At 41.4% G+C, this 20,945-nt stretch overlaps 1 protein-coding gene across 1 annotated transcript; it reads right to left on the reverse strand.

Moving 5' to 3' along the window:
* Positions 1-4,797: 4,797 nt before the first annotated feature.
* On the reverse strand, positions 4,798-18,957 carry LOC137912693 (pyruvate dehydrogenase protein X component-like). The gene is made up of 11 exons (XM_068756827.1): positions 18,822-18,957; positions 17,669-17,752; positions 15,593-15,693; positions 14,431-14,627; positions 13,058-13,156; positions 10,834-11,008; positions 10,499-10,646; positions 8,492-8,550; positions 7,200-7,358; positions 6,745-6,809; positions 4,798-5,966 (listed from the first exon to the last, which is right to left on the reverse strand). Exons 1-11 carry the CDS (start codon positions 18,955-18,957, stop codon positions 5,711-5,713), a joined length of 1,479 nt encoding a protein of 492 aa, XP_068612928.1. The 3' UTR covers positions 4,798-5,710.
* Between the last annotated feature and the right edge of the window lie 1,988 nt (positions 18,958-20,945).

The raw sequence follows: 20,945 nt of genomic DNA on the forward strand, positions 1-20,945 counted from the left end.
CCTGGACAGAGCGTCTGGCGATGCCTGGGCGAGTAGCTGGGGTGGAGTAAAGGTGTGTAACAGATCTCCTCTGGTCCTGTCTTCTCTCTGCCAGGAGTGACGTGTGGTTTGTGTGTGTTTGTGTGCGTTTGTGTGTGTGAGAGAGAGAGAGCTAGAGAGAGAGAGAGTGCAGAAACCTGTCACTGTGGATGGAGGTGAATTGAGTGTGCGGTAGCTGAGCCGACTACTTTGCTCCAACTTTTCAAATCCGAATCCAAATGTCTGTGTCTGGTGACACAGACACAGAAGAGGAAGAGTGGTTCATGTGAGAACACACCCTTCTGCCTCTCCCACACTTGCCCCACCTCTCCTCCCACTCCACCCCAGCACAGCCTCCCTTTTCCCCTCTCTGTCTCTTTAACTCCCCCATTTTCTTTACGATTTGAAGCAAAGAAAAGATGGATAAAAAAGATGACATTTCCTTCTGTCTGGCTGCTTATTCGAATTGCCCTCCCCAGCCTCCCTCTTTCTTTTTTTACGTCCACGAGTGCGACAGCTTCTGAGGACGCATCTGGTCTTTTGTTCAGTGCTCTCGCTCCACTTCTGATTCATCCAATGTTCTTGTCTCCTCTCCCCCTCCTACATTTTGCTGTGATCCTGTGCCACCAATCAAGGTCACATTTAATTCACAGAAACACACCTAGTCTTGAAGTTTTACTTGTCCAAATTGAAAACTGCTGCACAAACGCCTTATCTTTTTGTTCCTGTTGATTAGCACATGTATCTGACATTTCACTTCTCAGGGAATCCCCCCTGGCGATAACGGAATCTTGTGCTGTTTGCTTATGAAGTAAAAGTCTGTGATGCTAAGACCCAACTGACCTGTAATTCTGTGACTTCCCTAGCAACCAACTGTAATTAATATGTAATGGCTCAGCATTGGCTTGTAGCGCTGTCAGTTCAAACGAACATTCCAACCGGAGTAAAAAAATATTAAAATAACAAAAAAGATACTAGTCTTATTCTTGCCACTAGAAGATGTCCACTGCACAATTTAACTGCGGTCCATCCAAATGCTGTTGAGATATTGTTTCAGATTAGAGGCACCTGGAAGATGAAAAAAAAAATAGATAGATATTCTGACCAAGATGTTTTAATAGTTTTTAGTGACCTCCAATTTGGGAACAACCACAGAGCAGCGCAACGGACCGTGATTAACCCAATGATCATTAAAAAAAATCTAAATCAATGTTTTTTGGTTGAATTCAACCACTAAGGTTTCACAACCAGACACTAATCAGTAGCTGAGAGTGAGTCACCCCTCTTTCCATGGAGATACACACCATTTCCTGTTTTAGCTGTTGCCATGGTAGCACTGAAAAGCAGTTCTAAGGCAATAACAGAACAAAAAAAAGAAATTTGTGAAATACACGACAAATCATGTTTCTTATTGATAAAGTCTTGTTTCTTTCACATAAATCAAAATATTTCCCATTTATATAGGCATGTGTGTACATTGAATTCATGTATTCTCACCTTGCCAACAGCTTGTTAAATACTAAAGTAAATATATCTGAATTGAAAATGATGTATGATCCAATGTGACGACAAGAACCAGAAAGAAAAACAACGATATTGAAATCCAGACACATGAGATTGAGATGGAAAGAAAAAGACTTTGAAGATTATCCCAGTCTGAGTTTGTTTCCTACTCAGAACAATGACTGTCCTAGTTTCTTTCTGTGGACAAACAAACGTTGACTCAAAATGCAAATAGGACACACGCCTTTAACGAATGGTTGGATGTGATTGATGAAATGTATTTCAAACAGCTGCATATACTGTACACGCAGTCCCATGCAGACAAGAATCAGAAATGGGAACAGAGCGCCCCAGTCAACTTGAAAACACTACAGAATCCGTAAAGCACCTGGTCACAGAGTGTCTAAGCAAAATAAATGTGCTCATCTTATTTGAACTAATGTTTAAGCTTAAACATAAATGTGATCGAATGACTCATATGTTCCCTTTAAAGATGAAATTGTTCTGAAAGACAATGTAAAAAACAATAGCATTGCCAGTCAGACTGGCCTGATAATGACCAACCAGCTAACCAGGGGTTCTAAATTTGAACAGTAGACCAAAAAAAGTATGATTACTGGGAGTAAACAGTACACAGTTGTGTACAGATATGACTGAGCCCTAAATTTAACATCAGACTGCTTATTCAGTCAATAAGCATGTAAAAAAAAAAAGGGAGCAGGACTTTCCATGAAGTTCTTCAAGGAGTCCTTATGATTAGGAATCATTGCGGTACTGGCAGACTTATGTCATCCTCCTCAGCATTCCTGTCCGCCTCCATGCCTTTTTCCTTCTGACCAAGAGTGGCCACTGGAATGTGACGAGAAGATTCCAAGACGTCCTTATATGTACATTAAAGTGTGGTGAATCCACCACTCGGTTTCTGAGCAGACAAGTGTTTGCACAGATGTCGCATGACGACAAAGTCTAGGGGGCGTCCAGCGACTGGTAACAGTCATCATGCACAAGATCATAGAAAGCAATAGGCTCCCCAACATCTGGACGTGATCCAGCCGAGGTAGGAAACATGGTCTCGTAGGACTCTTTAGGCAGGTGTTTGTTTCTTCGTGTGAAAATTCAACTTCCTGTTAGTGCTTCCTGGTCAACTGACACTATTGAAATACAAACATCCTTCTAAGCTGCTGCATGCGCAGGAGGTCTCTGAGGAGGGGAGGAAGGTTGTCAGGAGGGTGTCCTTTGTTAGGTGCATTTGGATGAATGCTTCCTCACCCTACAGTGTCCTACAGGATAAATCAGTTATCCAGGCTGCATGGGAGCATAGCTGAAGCTTCAGTGTGGGTCACATGACAAGTGAGCACATTGATCGTAACCTCTCAGGTGAAACGTTTGTAGATGTCACCGGGTTTCTGGTTAGTTTACATGCACTTCCTTTATAAGAGGACATATAGGTATTCGGATGAATGACAAAGAGGTGTAAATGTAATGCTCAAACAGAAGAGGGGTGACAAATTCATGGTAAATCAAAGTCGACATCTCAATTCACAAAAAAATGCTAGCAGTAAGGGAAAATGGGGAGACCAGAGGAAATCCTGACAACAATGGTTGAACAAACTTGAGCGTGAGATAATGTGGATGACGGCAAGCCTCTGATCAAGCCTTGTGATCATTCGCAAAGCCCATTCACACAGGGAAATATGCGACTCTGTGATTGAGAGAGTCAGGAAGGGATCCCTGAGAGGCAAAACAGAAAAAAAATCATGCATTTTTCAATGATATTAACATCCATTTGACTAGGACTTAAAAACATAATGTGTTCCACACATCACTGGGAGGGTCTGGATGGAGAAAGGGTGGAGCTTGTAGACTAGTGGACTGCATAGCACCATGCCCTGTGATAATTCAAACAATTAAATTAAATTAAATTAAAAATCGGAAGTACACACACTTCTTTTGCGTCAATCCCTCAAAATGCTACAAATCAAGACATTCAAATATCAGCATAACAGAACATAACAGAAACACACACACTTTGGTAACCACAGCAACCAGTTCCGTCACCTTGCACCGTGTGTCCGTGAGTCTGACCCACACGCCAGCCAGAGCCTGCACAGAGTTCATCAAAGCATCTGTGGGATTTCCTATTCCTGAGCCAAGCCCTTCTTGAACCCTTGAATAAAAGAATATGAATTCACCATATTAGCATGCAGTACCTACCAAAGTAGAACGTAGGGAATATAGACTACTAGTCTGATAGTAGTCTGTTTCATAGGCAGGTTTCACAACATAACAATGACACAGGGAGGCTTTATCTTACTTGACTCAAATGAAAGATGGCGCAAGACCGTGTGACAGCTCAGAAACCTTTCTCGGAAATTTTGCACTTATATATCACCGGCTATGACGTTTAATTTTGTTTTCCTGTCAGTGCGTTGCTGGGGTAACAACGTCCTGTGCTTCCGTTTTTTTCTATGCATGCTAATAAACACCAAGTACCAACACATGTTCCTTCATGTCACTTTAACTTATTCCCCCCACCCCACGACATGGTTTGGTGGCAGGTTACACACATTTTCTTCCTTTGCCGAGCTGCTTCTACACACATGCAAATACTGTACACGCCACAACAGTTGGAAGTTAGTCTATACCAACTTTTCCTCAATGTCCCACTTTACATTGAGGAATAGAGCACCGTTTTTGTCTCCTGACCTTTTGAGTGGAACTTCCATCACCGTGGTAACTACACACGTGTACAAGACATTGAGCCATTCCATTTGCCTTTAATGTAAAGAAAATACACTAAAGGGCGGAGAAGAGCAGTTATTTGTGTTACAATCATTGTTTAATCCTTGCAGCCTTGGTTATTGAGGCTTTAGAATGATACGAGTCAAGTTTATTTCTATCTCTACGATCCTTAATTCCTTAAAGAAATGTAGAAAACGCACTAGAAATCACTTCATGCAGCAAAAAAAGAAAATAAATACAAAAACATGTGCATATCTAGGATGATCTGCATGACTGGTGCTGATACACACGTTAACAGCTGTTCTGCTCATGCTAAAAGCAAACGTGAACGTCTGTTAGCAGAGGCTGGCCTGTAAACTCAGCCCAGCAAATTATCCTAATTGGCCGCTATCAAATAATTATTTAATCTCCTTAGATCCTAATTAAAGAGAAAGGGACCCACACATCTGGGGTTTAGCTCTAGAGCACCATGAAGGTGGGGAGAAATCTGTTACAATGAAGCACACAGATACTTCATGGCTGAACAACGCGCTTTATTAGCATCTGAGAAAAGAAAGCAAATGAGTTGACGTGATGGCATCCGTTTAAATAAGTTAAAACATAACATGAACAATTCAGTTCTGCAATTGTGTCCGAATTTTTTAACAACACAAATGGTTTATCTATTAGAAATTATATTTTGTACAGATGTTTATAATAAATACATTTGACAAATGAACACTGCATGGGACAAGTTGTATTAACAACTGGATGTACTGGAACAGAAATATTTACAGTAACCGGACAGCAGACCGTCACCAAGGCAGCTCAGCTTCCCTATCATGCCATTGCAATTATAAACATTTGTACCATGACAGACTAAATATTTGACTCCACAACACAGAAAAATCACGCTCCTTGAATTTGTTATCACATGAGTATCACGCAGTTTGATTCCAGAAATTAAATGGTTAAACTAATAGCGATTTTTATTTAATAGGATCTAACTATCTTCCACGGCAAGCTACTTTTGCACAATTTGAATAGATATTTACTGCACCATTCCAAAATTGAATGGGTTCTTCCTTTTTACGCGTTTGACCCTCCCACGAAGTCCCATGAAAAACCAACAAACGCAAGACAGAAGAAAGCTGATGAAAACATGATCTGCTTGATGGAGGTAACCAGAATAACCAGTTTAGATATACATGACTGCTGCGATAGAGCAAACACTCCCAATACAACGTGTCTTAGCAACATTTTGAATGACCGCTCTGGCAGAATCCCTGTTTAACCCCTTCATTACAAAGCCTGGTAATTGTCTTTCAGCAAGCCACAAACGGCGGTTCACTCTATGAACAAGCCTACTTTCTTAGCTCATCAAAGGACAACACAGACTCTGTCGTGCGGGAGTTTCTTGCTTTGCTATTCCAGTCACATTCACAGAGCTATTATTCGTAGGGGGGTTTCAGGCCAGAACCATGCGTTGGGGTTCTTCCAAGTTGGCACGGAATTTATCAAGAAACCGCGAGGCTAATTCGTCATCCACCAGTCGACCGTCACTGGACAGCGTAACGGTCATCAGCTGTTGGACGTGTAGGCTCTGGTCATCCTCACACAGTCGCAGCGCGCTCCGGGAGCTCCCAATGGCAAGGATACACGCTTGTGGGGGGTTGATCACGGCACTGAAACCACTGATTCCAAACATCCCGAGGTTAGATATGCTGCCACACGGAGAAAAAGAGGGAGGGAGGAATGGGATAAGAGAAGAGGCAGCAGACATACTGCATCCTTATTCAAGCTCAGTTGGGGAAACCTTTACAGAATATGCAAAATATCCAACAAATGTCTAAAAAAACAAAACGTTACAGCAGCAATTGCCTTCAAATTTACTCCAAATAGTTATGTATAGTAGGAAAGAGTGACCTGCGGGCAGCTTGCTGTTTTGATAATGAGAAATGTAGCTCAGAGAATAGAAAAATAGAGGAAGGGCACACACACATCCTCAAGAGGACAATTCATCCCACCTGGATGTCGCAGAAACCACGTGTGTCCTAATGACATTATTAATTCTAATGAGTTGAAGGGGCTCCCTTCCACTTCTATGCAATTGACGGCACAGTAAGTGATCGAACTTGTTGCCCAAGACCACATTCAGTTCAGGCCTGCATGAAATGCCGGCTGTGCATAACTGATTGACCAGATTTCAATCATATGATGGAAATTTATGATGCCTCTTATCGACAAGCTCGAAAAGACATTGTGAAAATGAATTATATGACACAAATTAAAGGGCAAACAGTTTATCCAATTAACATTGTGTAACTTGTCAGTTACATAAAAGGCTAGAAATGAAAATATTGGAAAATAACATAATTTAATTTATATATTTATAGTATAGTTTAAATTTTATATTAAATATGCATAACATATTTAATTTCTAACGTGATGACTTTTGATGCGCCTTTTCTTTCGCCAGGAGATGGGGAGTTTGATGTTTACCTGAAGGAACCGCCCTGGTACTCCTCAGGGAGAAGTTTCCCATCACGTGCCTTCTGGGCCAGCGCCTACAGAAAAACTATACATCAGTCAAGCTTCAAGGTTTAATATGATCACATTAGCCCTAAGACAGGGAACACACAGACAATGCTAATACATACATAACACATTCTCAGGCCACCTAACTGTTTATACAATACTGAGCATCAATACAACCCATGGCTGAGATATTCCAGTCAGAACAGAAAGAACCAACCAGGTGAAAGGTGAATGACCTTCTCCTTCTGGCTTGTCCCATCAGGGGTCACCACAGCAAATCAGCCTTCTCCACTTCACCCTCTCCTTTGCATCATCCTCCTTCACTACGTCCATGCGTCTTCTCCTGGGTCGACCTCTAGCCCTATTCCCTGGCACTTCTTGTCTTTAAATCTTCCTGTGTTGGGTTTTCATTTTCTTACCTTCGCATTGGCTGAGATCTCCTGGACCCCTTTGTTTGCAGCATCCTTAATGATGGGGGTAATGAGGCCCTTGTCAGTCGCCACGGCGATTGATATGTGGATTGAATCAAGAGCATGTGGTCCATTTTCTGACCATGTCACATTCACTTCTGGCATTTCCTTGAGGGAAAACGCACCATTGGGAGAGAAAAAAAAAAGATGAAAGATGAAAAACCTTTAATAACACTTTACTTTTGTGTACCTCATGAATGTAGAAAAACACACCAATCATCAACAATATGTATAATATGACCTGCAGAATGCTTTACAATCAATAAAACAGTCAGAAAAGAATCATTTTGCTGGTGAATGTGGCATCAAATCTAATATATGGCATAAAACACATCTCTATTGAAGGCTGGGGCCGTGAACAAACAGAAACTTAAACTGCGTTCAAAAGGAATAGGCGTTGTCAAAAAAAGTCACTTCCTGATGTCGGGTCAACCCGGGGGGGGGGGGGGGGGGGGTCACAGTTCCTTCTGCCAGTACTCTGATGACACGGCGTTACACAAGTAGAGCACATAACTCAGCTTAGTGAAGGAATCCATTTACCGGACACAGCTTCAACAGCAAAACAAGTGTTCGTTTCCTGACTCCAAGCGATACGCTTCATATTTTACACTTGCATTGCCTGGGAAAAGTACCCGTTGTAATGTTCCGCATTCCTCACATTTACAATAGCAGATGCAGTCAGGTTGTCAGCTGCGACTCAACGTGCTTATAGCAAAGCTTCATACAAATCACATCTACGTCCCAGATGAGTGGCGCATGTTAATGCTTGGAGCCACAGCATAATCACTAAAGATCACGTTACACAAAACGCGATAAGCAATTCTTATGCTACTCTCCAGGGAGAGTTCGGAAGAAGGACTCAATTACCATTGGAACAACATTTATTTAAATTCCTAAGATCAACCAGTAAATTATTTTAAACATTTAATTTGGAAGAAAAAAAAAAACCCTCCTGAAATACTGAAACCATACAGTTCAGAGACTGTTGCTACCACCTGGCAAGATGGTTAAAGAGTTTCCTCAATATAGACGGACATATTTCTAGCAGAGCTCCAAGTTGAATAAACATACGTCTTCACATACACAAGCTTATACTTTTACCTCACTGTTTTTTCAACTTGTTTTAACCGATGTCTTCTGCTGCCGTAACATAATAATTTCCCAGAACACATCAGGTACAGCATCATCTATTCTAGATAAAGACCAACAGGATACAGGAATGAACTCTCAGCAACACTTACTTTCAGGGTAACAGCAGCTGCCTTGATAACGAAATCATTGACCGATACTTTGATTTTTTCTGAAAAGACAAAGAAGAAACAAAGTCTGTGAGGTGGTCCAAACTGACTACTGCAGGTAAGCTAAAAGACAGAAGAGGGGTAACAGGAAATGAACAGACGCGTGTGTATTCGACACAAGGCTCGAGAGCCACATTCCCTCTTGGGAAAAATGTCTACCTTTGATATCTCGCTGACCAAGACCAAGCGGTCCTAATCAGTCCCTCTTCAAATGACTCGCTTTTGCTCCCCTGCACTGCGTGACACCGGGAGGTTAGGCGGGTTTAGGCCTGCAAAGGCAGCGCTGCCAGCTTTTACTACTGTTCATTAGTGCAGCCCCAGACGGTTATGAACACTTTGAGCAGAGTGAGTAATGAGCTGACCATGAAATTGCGCTGCCCCTGAACAATGAGGCTCCACAAAAACAACCGGCGGTGTGTGCACGGAGACAATCCCTCAATACACACACAACCTCTCTAATAGGTCTGGTATGGCCGTGCCCGTTTCCTCCATCACAGGAACAGGACCCAAACAGATGTACCGTTTGTTTGAACACTAGGCAACATTTAGCCAAAATAAGGCCAACTACGCGATAGTGCGCTGAACAACATGTTTAAAAATAGGACAGTGACAGAATCACCGTGAAGCTGCGTCATTACGACGAACGGTGCAGCAGCAATTTGAATTTTCTTTGGATTCCGTGAATAGCAGCCTTTACGGACAAATGTTTCCTTTGAGAGGAGCAAAAGGGTGAACAGAGTTGAGACACTTTCCTTTCCTCAAACCTTCCTTCACTTTTTACACACACATCCTGACAAGTGTTGCGCAGGAAACCTGTGGTTAGCCGACAGTTGAGTACAGATGTCGCTAAGAAAAGGCCAAGAGGGTAAAAACCTGAGGAAGACTGTTAGAATGCTGCTGCTGCTGCCTCTACTGCCTTTGAACAAATCTCTCAAGGCCCAGGCTCAAAAATAATGTTCTGTATGCTAATTAATTTATGAAGAAACGGCAAAAGCCCACAGGAATCGTTTCATATCTCCCCGACAGAGCAGGAGCGTCCCTCTCTACCTTCAAAATGCTCTTGAAGACACAGGTCTTCCAAGAGCACCTGCTCTCGTTACAGTACTTACCTTTCTCCTCGTCTCTCTCGCCTCCCTTCCTCGCTCTAATATTCCTCTATCCCTTGAACTGCAGGACTATAAGGTCGTAATTTTGTTTGCATTAGTCTCAACTGTTATTGAAGTAGTCTGCTGATACAACATGGTTTCTGAACAGGAGTGGTTTTGTTTTTATAGACAGGACTTCTGGGTGTGCAGTCAGTGACGGGGTGAGCTTGACGGAGCTACTGGGGCTTAAGAGTGTGAATCAGCAACGTGCTAATTCCTGGTTTGTGTATTTTTACACGTAAATGTTGAAGGTTTTCGACTCAAAATGCCATTCGGGGAGTTAACGTTCAAGATTTTCAAGCTGCTAGTCCATAATTATTTGTTAGAAATTGTACAACACAAAATACCAGGTGAGTAAACCTGTCAGTGTGAACCTATCTGTGAATTTGTCTATAATTCGTTAGCTTAGCAATGCTAGATTCAAGCTTGATATTATAATATCAAGCTTGAATCTAGTATTTCCCATGTGTATACACATGGGAAATACTGACACCAGTGTCAGCTTTTACCTAATTGCAGGAAGCCAACTGCTGGTATTGCAAAAGTATCAGAATTCTGTGTCTAATCAGAGCTTCTCTTACTCTTACAAAGATAAACGTCTCCGTTTCATAGGTCTGTAGCATGGTCGGGGTTTAAACAAGGTGCAGATGAGACTACAGATTGAGTGGACATGCATCAATGCTGACAAACAGCCAGTCATTTGAAAACTCTAAAAGCCACATCTTCATGGAAAAGTTCACTTAAGGACAAGATATCAATACGAGATGATGAGAACAAACATGTAACCTCTGCCTCGTGCTTTTACCTTTGGCCAAGTCTTTACGGAGGTGCATGACGGCCGCCATATCACAGTCAACCGAGGCGTATGCATGGGGGATGGTGGTCTTCGATTGCGTCAGTCTTTGAGCAATCACTCTGCGAATATTTGAAGCTGGGATCTCTGTGAATGTGCCCTGAGGAAGACGAGTAGAGGGAAGCGGTAAATAACTGAATGAGTAGGAGGGTATTTAATTGGACTGGATAATTGATTGAGTAAAAAAAAAAAGCTAATATCAATATGTCATGTTTTGGCAGCATAACACATTTATGAAAACGTAATATGGTGGCATCAACAAAGAGAGAGATAGAGCGAGAGCTTACCGGTGCTCCTGGCTTTCCTGGTACGGAGAGAGGAGGTATGTTGGGTCTGCTACCTGGGGCTGGAGGAGGATGAGGGGCAGTTGTTGGTCTGGGGACAGGACTTGGACTTGCTGGGTCAGCTCTTACTGGAATAGCTTTGGGGGCAGGTGAAGTCTTCAAGAGATTCAATGCATCTCTGTTAAAAAATAAAAAATATATATTCATAGTTTAAAAAAAAGAATGCTTTTAAAATAAAGTGAAATGTAAGTAAAGAGCCAATGCCACTCATTTTGACCTGTATTCTGCTGAATAAAGTACAAGACAAGGCATTTAATCTTTAAACTGATAAGCTGTTGATTTTGTGAATATGTACACATTCTGAATTTGATGCCAACAAAGTGAAGAAAGGTTTGAAATAAGCAGTCTCTAATTTTGGGCGATGAAACAACCACAGCATCTTTTTTTTTCCACTTGCACAATAGCAGCTGTTTCTATTAATGGTAGCAGTATTTACTTTTGAACTGACGCAACTCGGAAATCCCCAAACAAATTTTCTGAGAACGCACTCAGGGTGTAATTCGGGAATAAAATATCTAATAAAGAAAAAGAAAAAAGAATAAAAAACCAAGACAGCAGATAGACTGTAAAAGATGATTATGCAGGCATATTAACATAATTATAAAATGTTGAAAAAATGGTAAGAAAAAGAACAGAGGGATTCAAGTGACTGACTTGAAATTCAGTATTTAGTGATTAGTTTTAAGAATATTTACATACAAAAAGTCAAATCATCACTACAGTGGCCCCTACTCATTGATGAGATAAAAGCCTTTTGTGTTGCTGGGGGGGGGGGGGGGGGGGGGGTGCTATTCACACCGACCATTTACAACCCTACTGACAGCCAAGGCAAAGGAGCTTCTGGAGGACTGGGAGAAGGTGAGGTGAATATTAAAGAGGTAAAGCAGTTCTTATATTCACAAAGACGGATAAAATGGTCAAAGAAAGTGCTCACATGAATCAACGTGGTCTCATGCTGCCACCTAGGATAGAGAAGGTGGGCGAAGGCACTGGTTTGGTGTCGAGTGTTACATTTTCTTGCACATTTCAGCAACCAGTCATGGCTGAATGTGGGTCAGGGTTAAAAGAGAACTGTGCTGTCGAGTGATTTACTATAAACCTTCAGACAACATACTGACTTCTGTCATATCAACAGAATAGCGCTTTACGGTTCACACAGCAAGTACACCCGAATCACAAAACAATCAAATTAAAATGTGTACCGGTACCATGCATGAGGCAGAACGAGAGGTAAAGTTTCACACTAAAAAGATTCACCTTTGAGGCAACTTCAAAGTTCAGAGCACAGATTAACAATAATGAGGGGGGAGATTATAAAATATTGTTTTACCCATGGCATAATGGATGTCATCCATTGCTTCTTGGTGAATATTGCTACTTTTGAAAATGATAAAGGACCAAATTGGAGTTTTAAAACGTGTGTTTTTATTTTTCCAACATCCAATCTGTATTTAATTCTTGCTGTCGGTTATGTAAGAGGCTATGATCTCATCTCTGGGTCACGTGACGTCTTCTATTCATGCCCACTATAGAGGGGCCTCACTAGCGGTGAGGGTAGAATGGGAGGGGTACCCTTCCCTCTTTTCAGCCTTATCTGATGTGCAAAAATAAGTGATTAACACTAAAGTGTATGGAAACCCAATAAAAACAGTTCCATATTCTGTGATTGCATCACGATATTGTACAGAATTATTCCAACTGTTGGTTTGATTTGTAATTTATTATTTTCTCCTGTACATGTATGCCTTTATTTACATGAGAAAATGAGAGAGCACAAAGGGTAGCAGAGGCAGCTGTGGCTCAGTTGGTGGAGCAGGTCTACCAGTGACTGATAAGTCAGTGGTTCAAATCCCGGCTCTGACTGTCCACATGTCAAAGTGTCTTCGGGCAAGACACCGATCCCTAAATAGCTCCCAGCGGGCCTGGCAGCAGTCGCCCACTGGAATGTGAATGTGTGTTTGAATGGGTGAATGCGAGGCCCAACTGTAAAGCTCTCTGGGCAAGTTCCTCTTTTTTATTCCAATACCTCATCTCTGCCATTTTGTTTTTGTCCGACTTGCATCCATCCAGATTTAAGGCCAGGTGGCTGGAATCGACCTCGGTTGTAACTCGGATAGTACCCGTGTATAAAACAGGCCTTACAGCGATCCCAGTCCTCCATACTCACTCCTTGGTGATGAGTCCCCTTCGTCCAGTCGGTGTGGCCAAATTTGGGTCAATACCATGGGTATCCAGGATGTGTCTTGCGGCTGGACTTAGACGTAACCTGGACAAAGATGTGTTAAGAGTGAGGAACAATTTGCTAAAAAAAATTAATTCATCTTTTTAAATTTAATGTTGTCATATTTTTGTATTTATTTTCTTACACATTTGTGGTCAAACAAGAGATCTAACCTTGTTTGAAAAGGCCCATCAGGTACAATCTTTGGCTATTTTTCTAGCCTACTGCACCTGCCTGCTTTAATATTGCTTATTCCTCTGTCTATCACCTAAAATAAATCATGCTTGCCATACAAGACTTCCATGTTTCATCTTTTATCCTTTTCGAGCTGGCGAAAATTTTAGAATGTGGCCAGGCTCAGCGTAAAATGTTTGCATAACAAATAGACCTGTATGTTACGTGGAAGCTCTCTTGCGTTCCACACGAGTATTTATTGTGTAAACAGACGGTGGTAGGATCTCACACATTTTGGAACGTGAACACAAAAGACTGTCTTATTCAGCGAGTTTCAGGGCAGCAGATAGTGGAAAACCTGAAATCAGCACAGCTACTAGATATGCACTGAACAACATGGAATAACATGTCATCCAAGTATTTAAATGCCACTGTCAACCGGTAAGATTTGTTGTTGGCTTATTTGGCGTCATACAACTCAAAGGCCACAGTCTGTGATGGTGGTCATTGGGAGCACTGGCTGTTGATTCAGAACATCTGTGTAACAACAAAAACCCGTCGTAAAAATATACATTTGAGAACACACTCTGGCATTGACAAGAACTAATTTTAGGTACAGTAATACCTTTACATACGTGTATAATTCGTTCCTGGACCAACCTCGTAACTCAATTCGCTCAAATGTAAAATAGATTTTTCCCATATAAAATAACTTAAAAAAAAAGAAAAAAAAGAATCAGTTCCACCCGTCTAAAAACACCCAAATCAACACTGATAACTATGGAAAGAAAGTTTTTAATTGCTATACAGATACACACAAAATTATAACATAAATGAAATGTGGTGAATATGTGAATTGAGCAAGTGAAGCGCGCTCGGCCATCGAGCGTCAGCATCCGGAACATCTTGGAGTGGGTGTGGGGTACCAAACTGCTGTTACTGCACCACTGTTCACAGATCAAACAGTTAAAAACAATGCTTGCACCACTATTTGTTCAACGTGATGACGGACTGTTCTGTTAATAACATTTTCTGATGTTCAGGAGCACTCCTCGGTAAAAGAAGTCAATAATAGAGGTCTGTTAGCAATGATGTTGCATACAAAGACAAAGCCACAAGTGAAAGATGGAAGATGCAACACTCACAGTCCTGGTGTGGAGGGTTTCAGTGGAGGAGACGGAGAGGGAAGGACAGGGGGAGCGGAAGGGGTGGCAGCCGAATGCTCTGCAGGTCGAGCTGCTGCCTCTGGAGGGGGAATCTCAACCTGCTTCCAGTCCTGCCCTTCCTCCACCATGAGGGCAATGAGAGTTCCCAAGCGCACACCACGGCTACCCTCCTCCATCTGTACAGAGGGTAAGAAAGGCACTTAAACAGCAAGGAGAGAGCAGCAAAACCAATGAAGTCACTTCTTAAATGCAACCAAGACTCACTCAGTTGGGTGTCATGTCATTTTAAAAAGGCATAGCTTGATAGATTTTATATTTTCCATTTCTCTTTTTCTCGCTCGTATTTTTCTCTCAGCGTAAATGTAACACATCTGCTGCTGCTTTCCCTCTCCATATTCTACTTGCTATTCTTAGAAAATATGGGAATAAACTATTTCACTGGAGCTTTTCAGCCAAAAGCCTCCAGAATATGAACTCTCATTTTGAAGTGGATCTGGTTACGGTAAAATCTTTGAAACAACAAACTGAGCAGGATCGGATGCAGCCCATCATTCTCCCCCAGCGTCAACTCTAAAGCCCCTACCCCACAATTCCTGGGTGGTTGCTATGGAAACTACCTCATCCCCACTGTGGCAAAGACAGTGAAGGATGGAGTAAGAATGTGAAAGAATTGAAGCAAGGATAGTGAAAATCAAAACAGAGGTGCAAGCTTGTGGTATCTAACAGACAGACAGACAGAATTTGTTTCACTTCTGCTTTGTTCATGTTAGGAAGAGGGTGTGTTGTTCATACATGGACAATGAATAAACAGACTCATTCCCGATGGTTATTTCCTGGTGCAGATTGAAGGTGATATTTGAAAGGTCTACAAGACAGTGGTGAGGACAGCCATGATGTATGTCTTAGAGACAGTGGCTCTGAGGAAAAGACAGGAGGCGGGGCTATTTTGCTTTTACAAATAAAAGGAAATCACAAGGTTTGAGGTCGTTAAGAAAATAACTATCTACAAGACGTACTAACAAGACAACCTCAACCACCAATAAGTAAAGTAAATAAATTAAGCAAACCTGTTACTTGCAGATTAATTCGCTCATCTAATCTTCTCCCTCAGACGTGTTTACATGTGCTTTTGCTCACTCACCAATATCTTCGCCATGATACCATCTTCATTAGACTCCATGACAACAACCGCCTTGTCTGTCTCTATCTCACAAAGGGCGTCGCCTGTTGCCACCGTCTCACCTGTAAAGAAAAAGAAACATTGCCAGAACTTTCAACAGAATAACATTCACTCGGCAACAGAAGCACCAAATTACAAAAAAAATAATAATAATCGTGATCGGAAACACATCAGCAGCATGTTTAAAAAGAACTGGTCTTCCACAGGGGCTATTCACACATTGAGAAGAAATTAGCTGCCAGAAAAAAAAACCAAGAGGGAAGAATTCCACGGAAAGGACATAAAGGTGATGCAGAAATCTATCCATAGGTTTTTGGGTTGCATCTCAAATGAAGACTCTAACCAATGTTTCATGGGAAAGAATGTGAGAAACAGAAACAGTGTGTTTGACAGAGGGAGAGGTCTTTCCCTATCCTTGCAATCTCAGTGGGTTCCCACAGGTACACCACCACAGGAGAGGCCTAGAATATATCAGCATCTAATTAGCAGTGGAGGAACACAAGATTTAGAAACCCCTCGGTTGGTTCTCTCATGCTCAGATATTAATTTTGTGCTACACCTCTTGTGCCATAACTCAGAGAGAAATGAGCCTATTCCTCCTTGACAAAAAAGTAAAGTGATGTTGGCAAGTAAACAATCCATTCGTAGAGGAAATGCATGTTAGACAATAATAAGGAAGTGTGGTATAAAGAGGGTCAAGGGTAATCCAGAACTGACAACTGGTCACATCTCCATCTTCTTGGCAAAAAATAATACAAATCTGTAATGCTGTGCATCGCCTCCATAAGTAGCAAAACATAGTAAAATTACTGACAGTACAAGGGAAGACAGCAGGCAACATCCAAATTAACTAGTTAGTGAGCTGTTTAAGGTAGAAAGATCTGATGAAAATGAAAATGGCTGTCAGGAGGGTTGAAAGAGCATAGAGTATTGATATCGGAAGCCCCCGGGAGTGAGCAGTAGTGGAGTCAAGATTGGATTTGTAGGAAGCCTTAACACCACATGACCCCAGGGATTCGGTGTGATGTGCAATATTAAAGATTAAACAGGCAACCCTGAGTTTTTTTACCCCCACACTTTTGGAAGGACATTTGACACAACCATAAAAATAGCGAGATATACATGTCAGGGTTACGTTAACATGCATAAGAAACCCTGTACGTTCGTGCAGAATATATAGTGAATTTTCCAATTCAACGGAAATGATTGCTTTCTTTTAAATTAGCATCCGGAAGAAGAAAAACAAGTCGAAAATAGGTGGTTTTCCATACATAAAAAACACTAAACATTCCATTGCTCCATAATTATTTCTATCACCAGTGTGAATAAGTGCCATTTGTAAACTAAAAACGCAGGTGTAAAGCAGCAACCTGGATGCTGTATTTTTCCACTGGGAACTTTTCTTCCCCCTTCTCGCTTACGTACACACATTGGTTTATATATATATAAACCAATCTCCCCAAGTCAAACAAGCACATGGTAACACTAGCCAGCAGCCAATCAGAACTTTGCACACTGCCTACTGATAAATGACAGTATGACTGAGGCACCTGCCTGAACAAAGTCACTGAGCAGTGATGAATAGTCACTGCCCAGTTTCCATGCACCAATTAGTTCCCGAAGGTGGTCCAGTGCTCAATCTTTCCCTTGCAAGACAATGTCATCTAGAAAATGGGTCCATTATTGTGGAATAAAGGTGTGTCATTTGATCTGATGAGCACAAATGCAGAGAATGTTACTCTGAGAATAACATAAACCATCTAAAAGCAGGCTAGTGAATGTGACTCCGAGAATAACATAAACCATCTAAAAGCAGGCTAGTGAATGTGACTCAGAGAATAACATAAACCATCTAAAAGCAGGCTAGTGAATGTGACTCCGAGAATAACATAAACCATCTAAAAGCAGGCTAGTGAATGTGACTCCGAGAATAACATAAACCATCTAAAAGCAGGCTAGTGAATGTGACTCAGAGAGAGGGAGAGGAGTGTTAATGAAGGCGGGCAAATGAAGTCCTGTGTCACATGATTCCATTACCTTCTTTCTTCAGCCATCTGACGAGGTTTCCCTCCTCCATGGTCGGGGATAGAGCCGGCATTTGCACTTTGAGTGGGCTGACACCTATAGGACAGAAATAAAAACACAGTTTAAGGGTGGCATCTGGCTTCGGAATTAAAACAGAAACCTTGCACAGAAATCATCTTCAGAGCCTTCTTACAGGTAAACATCAGCTAAACTACATGAATGTCTGAAGCAGCAGGTCCAAGAATAACCATGTTTGATCCCAACGAGGCCTCAGGAAGAGCAGCAGTGACAATGAATGCCACTATGACAGCAAAAGGAAGGCGGGTCCCTCCTTTGACATGGGCTGACACTACAACAGTGGCTTAAGAACATATTGTACTCTCACAGGCCTTGGACCTTCCACTGTTACCAGGTTGCAGTCACGCAGAAGGCCAGATCACTGCAATCACTACTGGTTTAGTAGAGGAAGACATCAATCCAAGTTGCAGATGCATCACTGCTCTGCAACTAGCCTGCAGTGCTGCAGACAGACGCTTCATGCACCGAGTGTCGAGCTCACACACACAGAGCTGACACTCGTTAGCTTTGCCAAAGAGGTTAAGGTTTCCAGGTGTTGTGAAGTGGATCCAAATAATATTATTTTTTATTCCTTCTTTAACATGGCAATACGATGTTTTCTAACCACTTCCATCTTTTACACATAACCGCTCTAATGGATTAGGATGAAGCCTGCATGATCTTGAGATAAATAAAGTGAAAGCCTTTTGACTCCCATCTCCATTCTGAACACTTTTTTACTGGATGTGATGAGCAGAACCATCCTGACTGTTAGTGTGTCACATGCTACCAGTATATTCCAGCTATCATGGGTCAAAGTGGGGGAAAGACTTTGTGTTTTACATACACATTAAAATATCCGAAATTTGGAAGAGACTTCGCGACATGGCTTTTATTTGTACCAGTCTCTGCTTTCCTGTGCAATGACAATTCGAACACTCCACACTTTCCAGAATTGATATTTGTATTTTAGGTAATATTAAAATATCGAAATTAGCAAACCAGTCGAGAAAATGACATAGGGTGAGTAAATGCAGAAGCTACTTATAGAACATGTCGGCGGCTGCACAAGGATGGGAGGACAGTAACCATCTTTAAATTAACTCACCCAGGAAACATGGTGACGGAAAGAAGTGTCTGGCATGCTTCTGCCATGGGTGTGGCGTCCACAAACATGTTTTACAATTAGATAATCTAAATCCTAGTAGAATACCCTCACGACCCAGACGTAAGGAGGCAGCCATGTTGTCGTCCTCCGTCGTTACAAGCTGTCCATTCTGATGCCTGTCGATAAAACATCTGTAAAGCTCAATTTTAAAATTAGGGTGAAAATTGTTGGCAGTTTCTAGTCATTGAACGTATGAACATGTCGGATAAATCTGATCGACGATCGGGATTATCATATACTTTGCATTAGTGATTAAGGCTTTATTCGGGCTTAAACGAGCAGGCTCAAGAGAAATAACCTTTTTTTTTGGTCCTTCGAACGTCAAGTAACGTCACTGCCCTCTGCTGGAAGGAATGCACGTAGCTCCTCTATTATTTATTATTGTGTACCATGTTTTTAAGCTGTGGAAGAAAGAATACGTTTGATAATGTGATATGATAAGGCTTTATATTAGTATGTGTCATTTGTATATATATATAATGTTGGCATCTTGTTCGATGGATCTGATCCTGTGCTGTTTTTCTTATACATCATGCATCCCCTTGGACCAAGTAAAGTCTTTGTCTGTCTCCAGAATCTTACCGATGAGGTGGGCCTCCAGTGCTGGGTATTTGGCTGCTTCTTGATCATTGATTTCCTCATCCATAGTATGGTATCCATAAGGTATTGAAAAGGAGTTAAGTGAGCGTATGTGTGTGTGTGTATCAAGGAAATAAATGCGTGATTTTCCGGTCAAGGCTGCATGAGGAAATCATTAATAGCTATTCTAAAAATAGATAGGACCAGGAACATGATTTCATTTTAATAAAGGCCTGTACATTCACAAATACTTCTTCATGTTTTTGTCTCATCAAAAATATATCAACAACAACTCAGCTGTGATTTATAATTCACTATCAATGCCAGCACAGGAATCTCAGATGGGTTTTTTGGGATCTTGCAAATAGAAGAAGAAGTTTTACCCTGCAAATGTTTCCGATATATGCTTAGTTTATCTTTGTATGAGTTCTTCTAACTGGCCAAGAACTCCCGTGTACCCGTCTCCCCATGCCATAAAGAAAAAAGAGTGAAGCTGAATGCGTGATTCGGTTCTAATATGTCGAACTCACAGTTTTGGTTGAATGCCTCATAGCTCCATTTGACTGTGAAGAGAAAGCGATAAGGGGGCCTGATAAGCTGACGCTGCGTATCTGCTGAGAGCACACAATAGCCCCACTGAGCAGACACGGCACACAGACACGAAATCCCAGCTGGGAGTCATTGTGCCCATGCTCAGGCTATCTTTCATCACTTCCCTTTTCTTACTCTAACATCTATCTGATTGAATAAATGCACCCCCTTTTTTACACAATAAAATAGCTCTTGTGTGGCTCATTCAAATCAGAAATATAATAATAATAATATTCTGACAATAAGAGATAAAGCCACTTATGCAAAGGCATCCATTGTTTTACCTGTGCAGCACGGTGTAACACGGTGGAGGAAGTGAAAAAAGTTTACCTGTTCATGCATGTTCTCATCTTCCTCAACAGTTGTCTTCTACACCATTCTCACCATAGTAGACGCAACAAACATGCAGCTGGAGCTAGATTCATGGATTAAATCTATTCTTTACAAAAACATTTTTTATCCCATTCTTAGTTTTGTTACAACCGGTTTGGGTTCATTTTTCCACTGTGCCATCAGTTCCAGTTGCTGGGGCAACCAAGTACTTGTTATGCTGGTTTAACGGTACTTTCCCTAAGAACAATACGACAATGCAACTCCAAATTCTCTAACTTAAATTTGTTCTTGACAATTACTGAAGACAAGCTAAGATAAGTCACACACACACAAGCAGGAAATGTACACCCACTTTAGATCTATGAATTGCTTATTTACCTTGACATTGATCACATTCCAATGTCTCAGCTAACAGTACAGTATTCAGAAATGAGACTCAGATGAAACATTTATGCCCCCCTGTGCAACAATTCCTCATTGATTCATTCATAAAGCAAAATAACATTTTACAGAAACAGTTAATGATACATAAATCCACAATCATTTGCCTCGTTTTGTGGC

This window comes from Brachionichthys hirsutus, unplaced genomic scaffold, assembly GCF_040956055.1.
Source record: "Brachionichthys hirsutus isolate HB-005 unplaced genomic scaffold, CSIRO-AGI_Bhir_v1 contig_939, whole genome shotgun sequence".
NCBI classification, from domain to species: domain Eukaryota; kingdom Metazoa; phylum Chordata; class Actinopteri; order Lophiiformes; family Brachionichthyidae; genus Brachionichthys; species Brachionichthys hirsutus.